Source organism: Trachypithecus francoisi, unplaced genomic scaffold, assembly GCF_009764315.1.
Source record: "Trachypithecus francoisi isolate TF-2019V2 unplaced genomic scaffold, Tfra_2.0 Lachesis_group12, whole genome shotgun sequence".
NCBI lineage: Eukaryota > Metazoa > Chordata > Mammalia > Primates > Cercopithecidae > Trachypithecus > Trachypithecus francoisi.
In genome coordinates this window covers 113,885,036-113,903,634 of record NW_022681457.1, presented here as the reverse complement: position 1 = coordinate 113,903,634, position 18,599 = coordinate 113,885,036, and the positions used below count along the sequence as shown (strand labels likewise).

At 44.6% G+C, this 18,599-nt stretch overlaps 1 protein-coding gene across 7 annotated transcripts in view; it reads left to right on the top strand.

Annotated features, from left to right (window-relative positions):
- Positions 1–18,599, top strand: part of PEX14 (peroxisomal biogenesis factor 14) — a 159,261-nt gene that overhangs the window by 121,681 nt on the left and 18,981 nt on the right. For all 7 annotated transcript variants that reach the window (XM_033228412.1, XM_033228411.1, XM_033228416.1 and 4 more), the window contains one exon: positions 6,320–6,448. In XM_033228412.1, the coding sequence (XP_033084303.1) occupies positions 6,320–6,448 (129 nt within the window). The remainder of the gene's footprint in view (positions 1–6,319; positions 6,449–18,599) is intronic.

Sequence of the window (18,599 nt, the reverse complement as noted above, 5' to 3'; positions counted from 1 at the left end):
TTGGACTTGGTTGAGTTTTTACATCCCTCTTTGCCTCTTCTGTTGACATTAGGAAAGCAGACCTGCCTTCTCTTTAGGCTTCAAGTGGAACAAGCCTGCCAGTTTCTCAGTCTTTCAGCTAGCAGTGAAATACATTTTGCACTGGCCTTTTTACTCAGTGATTTATACTGGGAGACGTGGCTGGGTGATATCCAGTGTCCTTTTGTCTTTGTGTTTATTTTTCTTCCACATTTAATGTATTTAAAGGATATATTGTCTTTATGGTTCACTGGGATAAGGAGGGATTGGTGCAAGTTTTCATGAGAGGTGCCCCAGCTCTCTGTGTTGAGCTGAGAATTATCTTCTTGGTTAGATTTCTTTCTTTCTTTCCTTAGGTGGCAGGAGGCAGTGTTTTGCTGCTTTTTGAAATAATGTTTCTGCCTAACGATTTCTAGAAGGATACCGAGAGGACATTCAGCTTCAGGACATCATCAGCAACTTTTTCTCCTGTTGTTTGAACTTCCCTCATTTTAAGGAGAGGGAAAAGTCTCAGGTCTTGTTCTTGAATTTACATATCAATATTAAGATGATGGGAACCAGCCCCCCGCCACTCCCCATCAGATCAATTCTTATAAAAACTCTTTCATTCAGGGTAATGACATTTGGAACTAGTTTTCTCAGAAACTGTTTTCACTGCTTGGGAATAGTTAATCAGTGGAGGAAAAAGTGTTTGGCTTATTTGCTTAATATTTTAACCAAGTGAATTAGACAGGTTGGGGGGCTGGGGGAGGGGATAAGAAAGTGGGTGGGGGAGGCCCCATAAACAAGGTGATATATAATATTTTTTTTGTTCTCCTTTTAAATAAATACCGATCAGCTTTATGTTCAGAGACAATAGGAGCCGTTGGCTTAAATTTGCAGTTTACTGTATTTATGGCTGTAATATCAAGGTGCTGCCGTCGTAATTTCATGCCCCAATGAGAAGAGCAAGGTCGAAGCAAATGCTTCCATCGGCATCTGCTAACACACTAACTCATAAACAAGGCCCGGCTGGATCAGGTGGCACGGAATAATACAGGCTAATGAAATACAGCACAGCTTTCCATTACTGTTAGTTTTTACAGTGTCGTCATTACGTGTAATTTATGTTTAAAAAATTCAATTTTATACAAGGCACTGGGAAATAGGGGTCTCCAGGTCATCCCACGACTTTTAGAGGCTCTGAGAGTCCTTATGGTACTCTACTGTTCCAACAAAATGTTCATAAAATAAAATAAAAATACCCTTTTCCCCTTCCCCTCCCTGAACCTTTTCTGAGAGAGTTGATTTTTTCTTTTAATTTGGGGAGTATTTTTAGCCAACTGTCTTCTCTGCCTCATCTCCTGCCAGAGTGTGCCGGGGCAGATAACTTAGTTGTTCTGAGAGAGGTGACCCCCTCTCAGTGTCTGTGAGTCCCAGATGAATTGGCCAAGTCCTAGAAATAGAGGGGCTGTGGAGCGGGGAGGAAGAGGTCTCAGTGACCAGCCCTTGACTGCCACCCTTTGCCGCTGGCCCCTTGGCCCGGTTCCCATGATCCCAGTCAGATGCCACATTTTTATAATAAAACTAGGGCTGAGCAGGAAGGCGCTGGCAGGAGTTCATTACCTTGCTTATTTTCAAACTCTTCCTAACCCTTCCGTCCTGGTTGTTGTTTGACCTGAAAGATAAAGAGAACACTGCTGTCTTCTGTCATCTGTCTTTCTGCTTCACCTGCACAGGGCCAGGCCCCGTGGCCGTGCCCAGCGGTCACTGGGGACAGTGCTGAGGTTACTTATCCTGAGAAACCCTTGCATGGCCTGTCCCACAGAGAAAAGACAGCCCTTCCGGGTCCCTGGTTTGAGTCGTGGGAAAGGACCCTAGGGCATCACAGTCACAGCCAGTGCCCTGCAGCTCACAAAGTCAATCAGTTTGGTTTTGTTTGCATTTGAACAGAAACCTTGAGAAAAAGAAAGCAAATTTGTTTATCTTCTAGGGGATAAAAATAGGCAAGTATGGCAGCCCTGCGGCCATGCAGGTCCGACACGGCAGCAGTGACACCGGGCTTTTATTAATCAATAGGATGTAGCTCTCTTGTTCTGTCCTTTTAAAAAAAAAGCCCACCCCTGGAGAAGAGATGCTTGGCCCAGCTCCTACACAAGGGCAGGAGTCATCTCCTGGTCCGGGGAGCTCTTCCGGAGGTTTTTGCCAGTAGATTCTAGAGAACTGAGAGAACAAGAAGTCCGCCCCTACTCTGGGCACATGGAATCCTCCTTCAGAGAGTTTGGTTTGAATTGAGAGCTCTCAGTTTTGCATATCAGGCATCTAGGATGTGAAAAGATGAAGTGGCCGCTTTACCTGTCAGAATCAGCCCACACCTCTTCGCCTCCCCTCCTCTCAGAGAAACTCCCTCCGTCCCTTTCTCCTCCTTCTGACTAGAGCTAGTGAGTGGAGAGAGCAACTGAATGGGAATTTCTTAGTGTTATTCTCTATCAATAATGTATTTTAATTGTCAGTGCTGTAGACTGGGTGGCTGGGGGTTGGGGAGCTGGTAGCTCTTGAAAATCACCAAGTGGCAGAAAAGAAGTTATTGGAAGAACATCTAAAGGCTTGGTGCTAGTGGTATCAGGTAATGCATATTGATGCCTCAACTAAAAGAACATTTGGGGCTTTATTAAAATTGACAGTTCTTCCAAAGGTAGCAGCTAAAGGAAGACTTAGATGAATAGAGGAGGGAGGAGGCTTGCAGGACGGTGAAGCCCTTTGCTTCCAGCTCTCTGCCGGCTCAGCCATTGCTCCGTCCCTCTGCGGTTAGATTATTCCTCGCAGATAGCAATCAACTGGAAGGAAGTGTGTGTGTCTAATTTGCATGAGATTATTTAAAACCAAAAAAAAAAAAAAAGGTCTGCATTAGTCAGGGTAATGGTAAACAACGCAAAGAGAGATGCCTTTTATAATATAGCCTGTGCCTCAGCTTTCAGAGCCAAATATAATTCACTTACAATTGGCAGTTTCCTTTATTATTTCTTTTAACCTTTTGGATTCTGCAAGGTCTCAATCTAAGCTCAGCAGTTTGTCTTGGCAGGGGTGGGAAGGATGGGGCTAGGGCACCTGGATGTCCTATGTTGGCTCCATGGCAGCACTTTGACCCTGAGGGCAGGGTCATCACAGCACCAAGAGCCAATGACTGGGCAGATAACTAGTTGTGATCTGGAGACAGGTGGATGTTCCCACTCAGTCTCCCTACGTTCCAAATGAATCACCTGAGTCCTGTAAATGCAGTCCTGAAGCCGGCCAGCTCTGCCTAAGGTGGGGACATTCCAGAGGAAGATGACACCCAGGGAAGTCTGTGACAGGCATTTGGACTTGATTTGGGGTTAGAATATTAGAACGAGAACAAGGCGAGGACATTCTATCTTTTTCACTCTAGTATTGTTCAAAAAGCTGTCCAGGTATCATTTACAGATAGGAGCCAGGGGTTAAGTTCCTGTGTTGTTTCAATGTAGCCCCAAAACAATATTCACTGACTCCTTCCTGTAGATGAGAGTGGCGGGGTAGGGAGAAGAAAATGTACTCCTTCTCTGAAGCTCTTTAACAAGACTGAAGACCTAGGACATAGTTTGAGTCTGCCATTTGATGTTCTGTGACTCTGGTGTAGTGGAAAGTCACTGGGCTGAAGACGGAGAGCCTTGGGTGCCCATCGCATCACCACTCTCTACAAGTAGGATGTGGGGCATCGCTTTTACCCTCCTTGGGCCTCAGGTTTCTTATCTGTTAAACAAGGGCAGTGACCGGGATAATGGCCCGGCGCTGAATATGATCCCGTGAGATTGTTAAAACGCTTATTTTTTAAAAGAAGAGAAAGGATTCATTTCCCATAACTAAATCAAAATCCTGACTCTTCCAGAGAACCAGGGATATCAGAATTTCAGCCAATATAAATTTTGAGCCTCAAATGATAAGGTCTCTGAAAAACAAGAGCTTGGAAGGAAGTACTGATGCCCTTTCAACTGTGGTCTCACTAGTGGGCTCGGCTGCGATAATGCGAGGAACATGCTTTATTAGGAAAATAGGCTTCATAAAAGCTCAGGGCCAGAGGGCAGAGCTACAGGTAGGGAGTCCTGTCCCTTTAACCAGCTCCAGCTCTCAGGGCCGCAGCACAGCCTGTAGCTTACTGTATATTTCCCCAGTGTTAAACATTATTGTACTTGTTTATATTTGAAAGAGCCAAAAGGGAAAATGAGAATGCAACTGAATGCTCCTTTTGGGAAAATTATCCTCATTTGCAGCCAGCGGCTGACAAGGCACACGAACCACCAGGTTTATAAAATTCCGTAGTGTACCAGTGACCATCAGCCTGTGCTGACATCGCAGATGCTGCTTGCTTCTCTAATGGCTGATTATGAACTGGTTAAAACAATGTCTTTCCCACTAGGGCTCCAAAAGGTGTTCCCCTTCTTATTTAGTAGGAGCGATCGGCAGTCACTACACAAGCTGGAACCCGACAGGCACAAACTCAGGGCGGGTGTATCCTCTGTTGTTGCCTGGCGTGCCTGTTGGTCCCGTCCCTGTTCTTCTCGGGAGGTGAAAGTATGGGTAAAGCAGTCCCTTTGCAGCAAGCACCCCCTCTCTAGCTCCACTCTACTGACCTTCAGCTTTTGTCTTCGGAAGGTGGTACGTGATGCGCTATGAACCCTGGAAGCATTTTCATCCAGCCCACCAATCTTTTGAGAGCATGGTGCTATCAGGGCAACCGGTGGCTCTTCAGACTTCCCAGTGGTGTGGCCGTGCCTGCCCTTGGCCAGCTCCACTGTGTGAAGAGGGTAAAGAGGGGAACAGCTGCAGTTTTAAATGGGGACAGTCCTCAAATCCTCAGCACAGAGAAGGGAAAAAAGAGTCTAGAGCTGTTTAGAAAAGTTTGGGCATTTTCCTTTGACTGGCTGTGATAGGGCATGAAAAGTTTGAGGGGTGGCTGCAGTCGCAGTCAACTCACATGCCAGTATGGTGCAGGGCAGAGCTGTGCTTTAAAGCATTAATGTGCACCATCTATTAGCCCCTAGGCACAGAGTATGAGGCACCATGCTTTTGAAGATGCTGATCCCTCAGAACTTCCTTGTACTTCATCTACCCCCAGGGGCAAATATACCATGCTGTGGGCCTCTAATGGAGAGCTGCTGACCAGATGTGGAAAAGCTCTCGGCTCTAGTTTAAAAGCTCTGTGTTGCGGCTCGCTTGGATGTTGGGATTCCCGGAACAGCACGGGCCGGCCGAGTGGTCTTTTGCAGACTAGCAGTGACCTCCCACCTGCTTTTCCCACTCTCAGCAGCTGCAGCACCTCTGTACACACAGCTACTTCCTGAGCTGGCACTGTGCGACCACTCCTTTCATACTTGAGCGCCACATTTCGTTCTGTTCTTTGGGTGGCTTGGGGCTCTCTTCCTCCTCCCAAGAGTCAGTGTCCCAAATTGGCTCAGACCCGGTAGAAATATCCCAGCTGTGTCCCCACTGGAAATGCGGCCTTTCTGGGTTTTCATTTGCCTTTTATTCTTCTGTGGGCAAATCCTCTCCCCATGGCATAGCCACTGCAGATGGCGCCCTGCTACTTCCTGATGTCCCATGTATGGTGTGGTTTAGAGTGTTGGGAGGATTTAAAAAAGGGAAAAGAAAAACTAGCCAAAGGCAATACAGGCAGCATATGATAGGCTAGAGTAATAATCATCTGAAAGTTTGGGCCTGGCCTTGTTTTGATCTGTTTTCTTGTTTTATTTTCTTCTTTACATTCTATATCCCATTCATACTAATCACAGTCAGTCCTGATTTTTCTTTTTATTTCTGCGTTTGTCATAAAATAAAGCAAATTATTCCCGTCTTCAGAAACGATCTAGACTAATTAGTCGTCTCACCCAATAATTAGTTTTTTGTTTCCCTGTCTGTTTTCATGCATTATTGTTAGTTTTTTCCCCTCTTTTTTTTTTTTAACACCATTACAGATTAAAATGAGCCACATTTGCAGTTGATGGTATCTGTTTTCGGGGGAAGAATGGAGAATTGCAGTACGGAGCGACTTCAAAAGCAGCAATAAACTCAAGGATAAATTAAGGAAATTGAATGAGCCACATTTGGAAGCAGTGTTGAGGCTAATATTCTGTCGCTTAAGGTTAAATTGCAACTGAGAGAGGTTCCGGAGAATCTGAAATCGGGGAGGCAACTTACTAGTATGCGAAGCATTCTATGGTTGTAATGGTCTTTGCTCAGTGAAGATTCTGTTGCAGCTATGGACACTGGCAAAAGATACTCACCTGTGATGATGTCCTCTTCTCCCCAGGACTGACAGATGAAGAGATTGATATGGCCTTCCAGCAGTCGGGCACTGCTGCCGATGAGCCTTCGTCCTTGGGCCCAGCCACACAGGTGGTTCCTGTCCAGCCCCCTCACCTCATATCTCAGCCATACAGTAAGTCACCCGCTCAAACTCCTGCTTAACCTTCATTGGAATTCAGGACTCTGGCCAAAGGGCAGTGTTCTGTATCTCCCAGACTTAGCAAACCGGGAGAAACTGGGAGCAGCAGAAAGCTCTTGGGTATTTCCCAAGGAATGTGACACACCTCAGTCTTCTAGACAAACTTTTTGAAATATGTTACAAAGGTTTAAGAAGAGACAAGGGATCAGAATAAATGATTTTATTGTTGTTTCAGGTATTTTGGTTACATGCGGAAAACCTGTACAAGTATTTATTGATTCTGTTCCCATCTCCTCATACCATTGCTTTTGAATGTTACTGTTTCACTAAAAACAACGTGAACGTCTGACTCATGGGTGCATTCTTGTTTGCTCACTGCAATAACCTGTCTCCCAATTTTATTTTTTTAAGTTAATATTTGTAAGTTTAGGTCAGCCTCCATTTCCCTCCCTCCTTTGTCCTGGCTATACCTTGTACATTCATGTAGTAGCAGTCTGTTAGGGAATTTCAGGTTAAAACATAAAGGTCCTTTTTGAATATTACTTTTAATTATCATACGAGATCATGACCCAAGAGGGGTCTTCCGTTGTTCTTAAATGAAAGCTACTGTAGGAATAAAGTTTCTTCAAGCGAGTTATAAATGCATACCTCCAAAATGCAGCCAGAAGCCCTCCTTGAAATCACTTATAAAAAGTTTTAAAAGGCTAAAATTGACTACAAAGCTATGGAAAATAGCTCCATTTTGTTTCTTTAATGAAACTCAGCATTGGGCTGGGCACAGTGGCTCACGCCTGTAATCCCTGCACTTTGGGAGGTTGAGGCGGGCAGATCACCTAAGGTCAGGAGTTCGAAACCAGCCTGGCCAACATGATGAAACCATGTCTCTACTAAAAATACAAAAAATTAGCCAGATGTGGTGGTAGGCGCCTGTAATCCCAGCTACTCAGGAGGCTGAGGAAGGAGACTTGTTTGAACCCGGGAGGTGGAGGTTGCAGTGAGCCGAGATCGTGTCACCGCACTCCAGCCTAGGCAACAGGAGTGAAACTCTGTCTCAAAAAAACAGGCCAGGCGTGGTGGCTCATGCCTGTAATCCCAGCACTTTGGGAGGCCAAGGCGGGCGGATCACTTGAGGTCAGGAGTTCGAAACGAGCCTGGCCAACGTGGTGAAACCCTGTCTCTACTAAAAATACAAAAAAATTAGCCAGGCGTGGTGGTGGGCACCTGTAGTCCCAGCTACTTGGGAGGCTGAGGCAAGAGAATGGCATGAACCCAGGAGGCAGAGTTTGCAGTGAGCTGAGATCGAGCCATTGCACTCCAGCCTGGGTGACAGAGCGAGACTCCGTCTCCAAAAAAAAAAAAAATTAGCCATGCGTGGTGGCATGTGCCTGTAATCCCAGCTCCTCCGGGGGCAGAGGCAAGAGAATCACTTAAACCCAAGAGGCAGAGGTTGCAGTGAGCCACGATCACACCACTGCACTCCAGCCTAGGTGACAGAGTGAGACTCTGTCTATAAATAAATAAATAAACTCAGCATTGGATCTGTAATCTCTCAAAATGCCTTTTCTATAATTATCATTTTAATTGTTATTCTCAGAAGTTTTATTTTTTCAAAAAATGATTTAAAACTGTTAGATATCAGATTTTAAGGCCAGGTGTGGTAGTTCATGCCTGTAATCCCAGCACTTTGGGAGGCAGGCAGATCATGAGGTCAGGAGTTCAAGACCAGCCTGGGCAACAAGAGTGAAACTCCGTCTCAGACAAACAAGCCAGGCACGGTGGCTCACGCCTGTAATCCTGGCACTTTGGGAGGCCAAGGCAGGCAGATCACTTGAGGTCAGGAGTTCGAGACCAGCCTGGCCAACGTGGTGAAACCCTGTCTCTACTAAAAATACAAAAATTAGCTGGGCGTGGTAGCAGTCACCTGTAATCCCAGCTCCTCGGGGGGCTGAGGCAGGAGAACTGCTTGAACCCAGGAGGCGGAGGTTGCAGTGAGCCAGAATCGCGCCACTGCACTCCAGCCCAGGTGACAGAGCGAGACTCTGTCTCACAAAAAAAAAAAAAAGGAAAAAAAGAAACTCAACATTGGATCTGTAATCTTTCAAAATGCCCTTTCTGTAATTGTCATTTTAATTATTATTCTCAGAAGTTATATTTTTTCAATAAATGATTTAGAACTGTTAGATATCAGATTTTAAGGCTGGGCGCGGTGTCTCATGCCAGTAATCCCAGCACTTTGGGAGGCCAAGGCAGGCGGATCGTGAGGTCGGGAATTCGAGACCAGCCTGGGCAACAACAGCGAAACTCCATCTGAAAAAAACAAACAGGCCGGGTGCGGTGGCTCATGCCTGTAATCCCAGCACTTTGGGAGGCCAAGGCAGGCGGATCACTTGAGGTCAGGAGTTTGAGAGCAGCCTGGACAACGTGGCAAACCCCGTCTCTGATAAAAATACAAAAATTAGCCAGGCGTGGTGGCAGGTGCCTGTATTCCCAGCTACTCAGGAGGCTGAGGCAGGAGAATTGCTCGAACCCAGGAGACAGAGGTTGCAGTGAGCCGAAATCATGCCATTGCACTCCAGCCTGGGCGACAAGAGCAAGACTCTGTCTAAAAAAAATTGTTAGATATCAGATTTCAAAAGGCATATTTTTAAATGACAGATTTGTTTTGATCCCCCAGTACCTGGTCTGAAGCTACTTTCTTTCCCTCACCTCAGTACTCCTTTCATCCAGCTCAGCTGCAGCCAGGCAGGTGTGATCTTGGTGGTAGAACCAAAAAGGCCTTCTCTTCTCCAGACTTGTTGAAGAGCCAGCCAGTGGGTTGGAATCTGCTGTCTGTGTTACAGGTCTTATTTAGAAATCTCCTCCTTTGGCTGTCCACACAAGGCTGAATGGGGGAGGCCAGGGAGTGTGTGCTCAAGTGTGTCAGTCTGTCAGTGCCTTGCCTGGGTGACCCACTGCAGGGAGTGGTGAGCCTTGTCCTGTATTCGGGCTACTGTGTTAGCACTTGTGACTTGTCAGCTTGGGGCTCCTTTCTCCTTCCTGGCCAGCATTTTTTCCAATCCATTGTAGTTGCTTTGGGTCCTAAGCTGACTTTATGTGCTTCTTTTTAACCAAAGGCTGAGTCTCCACACTTTTTCTTTAGTTGTGTCCCTGGGCCCAGCCATGTAATGGGATTTGTTGATGATAGGCAGTGGCAGCTGGGGTGCAGAATTTTCTAAGATGCACATCTGTTCTATTCCAGCTGTTTCCTCCAGTGGCTTAATACAGAACAGGTCTCTCGGCTACTTGGAAACTTCTTACTCCGAACAAATTGTTCTGGTTGATCACAGAGTTGGCCTAAAACGTCATGTGTTCACCTACTTTCCATAGACACAAAGGGTTAAACTGCTAGTCTTTCTGAAAGAGGCAAAAGAATGGGATGGGGAGGGGCAGTTCAGTCATTTAAATCATTCTCATGTCCAGATCGTTCTGAGAAAAAGCATTACATGTTGAGGTATTTAGGTAGGAATATTTTTAAGAGCCTCCCAGCCCTAAAAATAAAATACATGTTCTTAGACACAGACTCCTTCCTGCTTTGACACTAGTGTAAAAACAATGGTAATGATAATTTTAAATACCTGAAGTTTTTAGTTGTCGTCATTGAGCTTCATTCTTCTCGTCCCGTTACACTGCTCTTCTCAGCTCCGGGGGTCACTCTACCTCTTCACTTCTGTACTTTTGCCAAGAGGTGTCAAAACTGCTTTAAAAAAAAAAAAGCTTGATTTTGATTAATATAGAGAAACAAGACTTTGCCTGACTGATAATAAAACTGATAAATGACATTTGAATTACTTGTAGCGGTAATTTATTACATAAAATATCTTTTATTTGACATGCGATTAGTTGCTGGAAGCATCACTCAATCTGACTAGTTTAAACATGCTCTAAAATGAACCCCAGTAAAAACCAGGGCTGTCTGCTGCTGGCGTTATGAAATATACTAATCCTGGAGTGAGGGAAAAATCTGACTTTAAATATTTAAATGATTAATTGGGTTTATATATTTTTTTTACCTTTCTTACCCCCTTAATTACAAGCAAACTCAGGGGAGTTTCTGAACTAGGTGCGCAATCTGCATGCTTATCACTGAGGCATTGTCTGCGTCTGGGAGGGATTTATGGCCTCCGTTCATGTGTGTTCCTGCCGATTTTACATCTAGATCCCCAGCAGCCCTTTCCTTCCCATTTCTTGGCTTTTTACGGACATTCCGTCTCTGAGCCCAAGCCTAGAAAATGGGATCCCCTGGGCCTAGTCCCAAACACTCAGGTCTCAGGGTAGGGCAGCTTTTCCAAGACCACCCCAGGGAGCCCAGTGCTCTGTACCTTTGAACTTGCTGGCCCACCTGCTCAGTGGCAGGTGTGCCACTGGATGCCTCTTTTGGCATCTCTGTTCTTTGGTGAATGTGGTTGACTTTGAGATGTTAGCAAATGCCAGTGTTGGCAGAGAGAATGTAGAGACCTGCCCGAATAGTAACAGTTCAATTTCTCAGTATTTTTATTAACCATCTACTATACGCTCAGTACGGTATCATGCGAGAGATCCAAAACCTGATCTTTAAGCATCTTGCCAGCTCTTTGGGAAAGATAAGATAAACTCTTCAGAAAAGGATAATAATATAAGATGTTGTGATTTAATGCCAAAATTAATTATACAGACAAGAAATTCTGAAATTCTGAAATACAGAAAAGAGAAGAATTAAGGTGGGCTAGAGTCAGGGAAGGCTTTTGTGAAAGTGATAGGAGGTTGGCACCAAGGGGAAGCTTGGTGTCACCTGGTGTGAGCATAAACCAGTGTTCTCGGGAGTTAGAAGAAAGTTGGTACAGTTCAGGAGAAGTCAGGCTGTGATTCGAGGGAAGATTTGACATTCTCCATTTCTCATTTTGGTTTCTTCTTGTCTGACTTTACATCAGGCGTCAGTGCATTTGTATAGGTGCAGGCCTAGCCAAGTCCTGAGCAGACGCCAGATAAATGCTGGTTGATTGATTCACGCCAAGCTGATTTGTCTTATTCCTCCCAGAGAGACAAGAAGCTTTGAGATATAAACAGGACCAGTGTAAATTTTGTAGGGTAATAATTCCTTCTTAGATTTGAACATTTTCCCTCCACTGTCTTTGATAAAACAATTTAAGCCCCTTCAAAGATGACCTAGAGCTTCAGTTGCCTCTTCTTAAAATAGGATGTCAGTGTCTGAGGCCTGTGAAAGGTTTTGAACCATTTGATTAGAAATCCTGAGAGAGTGAGTTATTCCTCTGTTTACTTTTTTTATAGCCCTGTGTAGTAACATAAACTTATCTGTGATTATCTTAATTCACTGAGCAAGCATTGTTATTGAATGCCTACTGTGTGCCAGACCCCTGGGCTAAAGAGATTAACAAGGCCTGGTTACTCTCTCTGGTTGCTCCTGTCTGGTAGGAAAGACGGTTAGGCCAACACAGCAGAGCCTGTCAGGTGACCCTGGTGAAGACGGTGACACAGAAGAGGTGATGAGAAGCTTCAGAGAGTAGATGTCTAACTGGATGTGGCAGGCTGATTGGTTCAGTGATCAGACAGGATAGACAAGAGCATTCCAGGCTAACACAAAAGCACATAGATGTGAAACTGATGAATTTAAGAAATTCCAGGTTGTTGGATGTGGCGCCTGTAATCCCAAATCTTTGGGAGTCCGAGACGGGAGGAGCACTTTGAAGCTAGGAGTTCAAGACCAGCCTGGGCAACACAGTGAGATGCCATCTCTTTAAAAAAAATTTTAAAACCAAAAGTAGCCAGGCATGGTGGTGCATGTACTTGGGAGGCTGAGGTGGGAGGATTGCTTGAGCCCAAGAGGTTGAGTCTGCAGTGAACCATGATTGTACCACTGCACTCCAGCCTGGGTGCCAGAGCAAGGCCCTGTCTCTAAAAAACCAAAACGAAAGAAAGAAACTCTGGGTTGTTCAGAGTGGCTGGAGCATGGGATGAGAGAGTCAGAAGAAATAGCTGGAGAAAGGGTGGTTCTGTCAACCCCGACAGAGGACAGCCAAAAGCACAGTGATGTTTTACTTTGAAGTACATCATCTAATTATTTTTGTGGCCATAATACCTATTTGGCCATTTTATTCTTAGACTAATATTAAAATTATTTGTGTCATCTCGGCAGGTGCCATGAGGTTAGTTAGGGGAGATATTGGGGGGCGGACATCGGCCGGAGGTTATTGTTCCTGTGCCAAGCCTATATAGCCTACCCTGTGTGCTCATTGCTGTTCTTCAGGGTTGGGCCAACACTGACTCCTCCAGGGAGTCTTTCCAGTGCCTCCATTCTGACTTGGAGGGAAGCTCCCTGCAGGCCCCTAGACTCCCCACCCCGCCCCACTGTACTTAAACATTTATACCAGTGTCTCCCCTACTAAACTGTGAGTTCTGAGGCTTAAAAAAATCTAGTGGCCTGAGGCTCTGACTGAGCAGGTATTCTAGAAATGCTTGTGGAATAGATAAACAGGGGTGGAAACGTGCTGGAGAATGGAAGGGCTGTCATGTGGGCGAGCTGCCCTGATGACCGGTCCGTGATGTGGTGTGTGAGCTCAGCTGGTACAGACTGCTCTGGGAGGGCTATGGAAGAAGTAGGGGATGGGACCCTCCTTCAGGAGCTGCTGTTCATCCTAGAAGGAAGCCCTCCATTGCTTGGAGAAAGGCAGGGAAGACCATCCCATGTCACCTTGCATGGTGAGAATGTTGAGAGCTTTCAGAATTTGAGAACAAAGGAAATTCCCAGAATGCTAGTCTTAGGCAAGGCTTTCTGGAAGGGGCAGGACTTGAACTGGCTTTGAAGATCAGTCAGCCATAAGGCAGACCCAAGGCGTCAAGGAAGGCATTACCATGGAGAGGGAACAGCAAAGGTCCAGGGCCAGGGTGGCCTGCGCGTAAATGATATGGAGGTGACAGTAAACAGAAAACATGCATGGGCAGCCTCCGTGTTCCCATCAGAAAGCAAAATAGCAAATGTCACCTCCACCTCTCTCTGTCTCTTCCATTTGTCTCTCATGCTTCCATTTCTTTCTCTTCTGGTTTAGCAGACAAATCTCTCTTTTTGCTACCTGAAAGTTACTGGTTTGTATATGAAGAAAGTATTTCTCTAATGTTGAGGAAATTGTGTTTTCTTTTGTCTGTGGTGCCGGTTTGGATTAGCAAGCAGCCTCTCCTTTTTGTTGCTGTGTGTTCTGCCTGGTGTGGTGCCATGTAGGGGCCGGATAAATGCCATTTGCGGATGTTGAAGAGGGCAAGTATCACGGGAAGGAACTGAAATGAAGCAATCCTTTCCTTAGGTTTCTTGGACCATTAAAAGTCTTTGGTGTTGATGGCAGTTAGGATTCTGGCTGTGCTGACAGTGTATTCGTTTTAGAAAATTCTGCTACAGGCCGGGCGCGGTGGCTCAAGCCTGTAATCCCAGCACTTTGGGAGGCCGAGACGGGCGGATCACGAGGTCAGGAGATCGAGACCATCCTGGCTAACACGGTGAAACCCCGTCTCTACTAAAAAATACAAAAAAATAGCCGGGCAAGGTGGTGGGCACCTGTAGTCCCAGCTACTCGGGAGGCTGAGCCAGGAGAATGGCGTAAACCCGGGAGGCAGAGCTTGCAGTGAGCTGAGATCCGGCCACAGCACTCCAGTCCGGGCGACAGAGCGAGACTCTGTCTCAAAAAAAAAAAAATTCTGCTACAGGTGACAGAAAACTCCGAAAAAGAGTGGCTTAAATAAATAGAAGAATTTTTCTCTATTACATAAATGTAGGCGACCCAGGCTACCAGGAGGCTCTGTGGTCTGCAGGGACTCTGCTCTGCCTCACTGCTCTGCATTTCTGACTGACTGGCATCCGTCTCGTGGTGCAGTGTGAATGCTTCAGCTCCAACTATCCCACCTGCTGTCCAGCCAGCGAGATCAGGGAGAAGGCAGGAAAAGGGCAGGCTGGCTTCTAAGGACGCCTCTTGGAAATTGCCGACGTCACTTCCACTTCCTCCCCATTGGCTGGATCTTACACAGCCATCCTTGCCTGCGAGTAAAGCTGAGATGTAGTCCTGATCTCGGAAGCACATGTCCTCAGCTTTCCATATCCCATAGGAGGTTTGAGTTCTGATAAACACTAGGTTTAGGATAATGGTTACCTCTGGGCTGGGGAGGAACACATGGCTAGCTTCAGTGGTGTCTGGAAAGCTTTAGCTAGTAAATTAGGCAGGTTTAGAATTGCTCATTGTATTCCTGTTCTTATAACTTAAATAAATGTTATATTCTTTTGTATGTATCAGATATTACAGGGTACGTGTTTTAAAGTTGCATTAGAATTCTTAGGTCTGGCTTCTTCTCTTGGTCCCAGCTGCAAGCTGTGCAGAGAAAAAACTTAGAGCCTACACCACTGGGTAGTGTTCCCAAGCACTCCTGACTTCCTATAGCTTTTTTTTTTTTTTTTTAAATTCTGAATGGATTTTATTTTTTAAAAGTCAGTCTTATTGAGATGTAACTTACCTAAAATAAAATGCACCCATTTTAATTGTACAATTTGAGTTTTGATAAGTGTACATTTCCATATAACCATCACCACATGATAGAACATTTCCAATACCCTGAAAGGTTCCCTTGTGTCCCATTTCCAGTCAGTCCACCCCTCCTGATCCTGGCTTGAGGGCAACCACTGATCTACTTTCTATTACTACCTATTAGATTTTTTCCTAGAGGTTTTTTTTTTTTTTTTTTTAAATATAAATGGAATCATACAGTATGTACTCTTTTGTTTCTGGTTTTTTGTTGTTGTTGTTTTTCTGCTCAGTGTAATGTTGCTGAGACTCACCCAAATTGCCGTACCCATCCGAAGCTTTTTCCGTTTTACCCCTGGGTGGGTGGTGTTCCGTTGTATGGATGCACCACAGTTTGTTTATCCATTCACCAGTTGATGGACTTTGGGTTGTGATTCCAGCTTTGAGCTATTACGAATAAAACTTCTGTGAACATTCGTATACAAGTCTTTGTATGTTTTTATTTCTCTTGGGTGAGCACCTAGAAGTAGAATTGCTGGTTTATATGTTAAGTGTATTGTTTAACTTTATAAGAAGCTGCTAAACTGTTTTCTGGAGTGGTTGCATCATTTTACCTTCCCACCAGCAATGTTTGAGAGTTCTAGTTGCTACATATCCCCAACAGTTGGTCTTCTCATCTTTTTTTTTTTTTTTTTTTTTAGCAATTTTAGTATGTATATGCTGGTATCTCATGGTGGTTTGGGTTTATATTTCTTTGATGACTGATTAGGTTGAGCCTCTCTTCGTGTGTTTATTGTCCGCTTGCATATTTTTCTTGTGAAGAGTCTGTTTCAGTATTTTGCCCATTATTAATAGTCTTCTTACTGAGTTGAATGAGATTTTTAACGTATTCTGGATTCAAGTCTTTGGTCAGATACATGTATTATGAGTATTTCCTCCCAGTCGGTGGCTTGCCTTTTTATTTTCTTAACGTATCTTTTGAAGAGCACATGATTTTAATTTTGATGACATATATTTATCTTTTTTTCCTTTCATGATTCATCATGGTTTTTGCATCCTAAAGAAGCCCTTTGTCTATCCCAAGGTTGAAGAGACTTTCTCCTATATTGTTTTCTAGGAGACACTGTCTCACTCTGTCACCCAGGCTGGAATGCAATGGCCTGATGTTGGCTCACTGCAACTTCCACCTCATGGGCTCAGGTGATCCTCCTGCTTCAGACTCCTAAGTAGTTGGGACTACAGGCGTGTGCCACCACACCCACCTATTTATTGTATTTTGTGGAGAGATGGGTTTTCACCATGTTGCCCAGGCTGGTCTTGAATTCCTGGGCTCAAGCAATCTGCCCACCTTGGCCTCCCAAAGTGCTGGGATTACAGGCATGAGCCACCGCACCCGGTTTATAGCGCTGGTTTTTATGTTTAGGTCTGTGATCTATTCTTAGTTAATTTTCGTGAATGCTGTGAGGTGAAGGTCAAGGTTTGTTTCTCCCCATATGGATATCCAGTTGTCCTGTACCTTATGTTCACAAGATTATCTTATCCCCACTAAGTTACATGTCTCTTTATAAAAAACCAACTGACAGCCGGGCGCGGTGGCTCACGCCTGTAATCCCAGCACTTTGGGAGGCTGAGGAGGGCGGATCACCTGAGGTCAGGAGTTCGAGAGCAGCCTGGCCAACATGGGGAAACCCTGTCTCTACTAAAAGTACAAAAATTAGCCAGTTGTGGTGGCGGGCGCCTGTAATCCCAGTTACTCGGGAGGATGAGGCAGGAGAATCCCATGAACCCTGGAGGCGGAGGTTGCAGTGAGCTGAGATTGCGCCATTGTACTCCAGCCTGGGTGACAGAGTGAGGCTCTGCCTCAAAAATAAATAAATAAATAAATAAATATTTCATATAAATGGAAACATATAGTATGCAGACTTTTGTGTCTGGTTTCTTTACCATAGCATAATGGTTTTGAGCTTGATTCATGCTTTTATATACATACGTATGTATGTATATATACATATTTATATAAATACATATAATTATATTCATATATAGTTTATATATGTATTTCTATATTATGTAAATATGTGTAATATGTATTCGGAAAATACATATAAAAGGAATGAACTATTTATGTCTGATGATTATGATTCATGGTTTTTACATCTTAAGAAACCTTTGTCTACCCCAAGGTTGAAGAGACTTTCTCCTATATTGTCTTCTGGGAAGTTTTATAGTGTTAGTTTTTTGGAGACACCATCTCACTCTGTTGCCCAGAGTATATTATATATTTATATCTATTATACACAGATATATATAACTTTACATATATATATACAGAGAGAGAGAGAGAGAGAGTTCATTTTCATTGCTGAGTTGTATTCCAGAGGTCAGTGGACTTTCTTTTTTTTTGAGATGGAGTTTCACTTTTGTTGCCCAGGCTGGAGTGTAATGGCGTGATCTCGGCTCACCATAACCTCTGCTTCCCGAGTTCAAACAATTCTCCTGCCTCAGCCTCCCAAGTAGCTGGGATTACAGGCATGTGCTACGACGCTTGGATAATTTTGTATTTTTAGTAGAGACAAGGTTTCTCCATGTTGTTCAAGCTGGTCTCGAACTCCTGACGTCCTGACCTCAGGTGATCTGTCCGCCTTGGCCTCCCAAAGTGCTGGGATTATAGGTGTGAGCCACTGCCTGAACTTTTTCTTTAAAGGGGTGTATTTTAGACTTTGTGAGCCACATATGTCTCTGTCACATGTTTTCTGTCTCACCTTTTCCTCTTCTCCCTCCATCCTTTTTCCTCTTTCTCCTCCTTCTTCCTCTTCCTGTTCTCCCTTTCCCACAACCACAATTCTTTAAAAATTTAATAACCAGACTGGGTGCAGTGACTCACACCTGTAATCCCAGCATTTTGGGAGGTGAGGTGGGTGGATCACTTAAGGTCTGGAGTTTGAGGCTGGCCTGGCCAACATGGTGAAACCCTGTCTCTACTAAAAATACAAAAGTTAGCTGAGCATGGTGGCATGCCTGTAGTCCCAGCTACTTGGGAGGCTGAGGCAGGAGAATCACTTGAACCCAGGAGGTGGAGGTTGCAGTGAGCTGAGATTGCACCATGGCACTCCAGCTTGGGTAACAGAATGAGACTGTCCCCCCAAAAAATAAAAAAAAATTAATAACCATTCTTAGCTCATGGCTGTATAAAAATAGGCTAAAGTAGGATTGGCCAACTGACTATAGTGCTAACTTTTGTTGCTCCATGTACCACAGTTTCTTTATCTGTTGACCAGTTGGTAGTCATCTGGCTTACTCCCAGTTTGGGGCTATTATGAGTAAAGTTGCTGTGAACATTGATGTATAAATCTTTATGTACACTTATACTTTTCGTTTCCTAGGAGTGGAATGGCTTAGTCACATGTTAGGTCCATGTTTAACTTTAGAAGAAACTGTCAAACTATTTCTCAAAATGGTTGTAGCATTTGTCTCCCCATCAGCAATATGTAAGAGTTTCAGTTGCTCCATATCTTTGGCAACACCCGATAGTCTTCTAATGTGTATGTAATAGAACCTTATTGTACAGTACTTTTAATTTGGATTTCCCTAATGACCAATGACATCAAGCA